Source organism: Quercus robur, chromosome 6 (assembly GCF_932294415.1).
Source record: "Quercus robur chromosome 6, dhQueRobu3.1, whole genome shotgun sequence".
In the NCBI taxonomy this organism is placed as follows: domain Eukaryota; kingdom Viridiplantae; phylum Streptophyta; class Magnoliopsida; order Fagales; family Fagaceae; genus Quercus; species Quercus robur.
In genome coordinates, this window is record NC_065539.1 from 15,199,907 (window position 1) to 15,201,136 (window position 1,230).

Consider the following 1,230-nt stretch of genomic DNA (forward strand, 5'->3'; position numbering starts at 1 on the left):
TGTTGGTCGGATCTCCATTCTAGTCCTCTTTAGCTCAGAATTAGAGTCCTCGGCGAGTAGTCAAGCTACAGACATCACCCTAGAAGGATGAGAACCAATTCTCCCAAGTGTAGCAAAGATAACATTCATTGTGCCTAACGGGGGCCTTGAAGAAGCATTTCCCTGAGCCCCTGACCTTGATGGGTCTCCTGATACAAAAACGACTGTAACCTTCTCTCTCTGACCAGTTGCTCCAGATAGTTCCACAAAGTTCTGCAGTCCTCGGTGGTATACCCTCACTGCTGGTGGTATTAACAATGAAGACTTTGGTTGCGCCTTATGGGATCTCCTCCCATTTTGTTTGTCCATTTGAAATATGGATCATTCTTGATCTTCTCCAGGACTTGATGTACTGGCTCTCGGAACACTGTGTTTACCACTTGAGGAGTTGTAGGCCCAGATTGCCCAGCAAAATCCTTTCGGGGCCTGCTATTGTTGTATCTATCCGACTTGGAATCCCTCCTCTCTTGAGGGATAACCTTACCCTTTTCTTTGCCTTGCTGTTGGTCTTCTTCGACCCGTTTGTACTCATCAATGCGATCCATAAGCCGAAGAACACTCCTTACCAACTTCTTGGTCAAGGATTTTCTCAAATCATGCTCTGTGGGCAGGCCGACCTTGAAGGTTCTTATAGAAACGTCATCAAAATCCCCATCAATCTCATTAAACATCTCCCAGAATTTGTTCAAGTACGTTTTCAGGGTCTCACCTTCTCGCATGGAAATGGACAATAGAGAATTTAAGGGCCAAGGAACCCTACTGCATGTAATAAAGCGAGATCCAAAGGCTTGAGTGAGTTCCGTAAAGGAATCAATGGATCTCGCTCCCAATGTATCAAACCACCTCATTGCCATAGGCTCTAAATTGGATGGGAATACCTTGCACATCAAGGTCTCATTCTTGGAGTGCACAGCCATTCTCTGATTGAAGTGGCTAACATGCTCCACAGGGTTTGTTCGACCATTATACATGGTGAACGTGGGCTGAGTGAACCGCCGAGGAAGTTTCCCTCCCTCAATTTTGCCCGTGAAAGGTGATCTGGAAATTTGGTTAGTGCTCTGCTCATCGCATCATTTCCCAAGCCTTTGGAAAATGAACTCCTGTTTTGCCACTCATGGTGGTAGTCCTCATCATACGAGAAAGACTCACTAGGAGGAGTCCTTGATCTGCGCCTATAGCTACCATCCTCTT

At 46.1% G+C, this 1,230-nt stretch overlaps 1 protein-coding gene across 1 annotated transcript; it reads right to left on the reverse strand.

Moving 5' to 3' along the window:
- Positions 1-290: 290 nt before the first annotated feature.
- On the reverse strand, positions 291-893 carry LOC126689890 (uncharacterized). The gene has a single exon (XM_050385055.1). It carries the CDS (start codon positions 891-893, stop codon positions 291-293), a length of 603 nt encoding a protein of 200 aa, XP_050241012.1.
- Between the last annotated feature and the right edge of the window lie 337 nt (positions 894-1,230).

What these genes read in the sequence shown, in the direction of transcription:
- LOC126689890 (XM_050385055.1), bottom strand. Translation starts at nt 893, where the DNA reads ATGGCAATGAGGTGGTTTGATACATTGGGAGCGAGATCCATTGATTCC.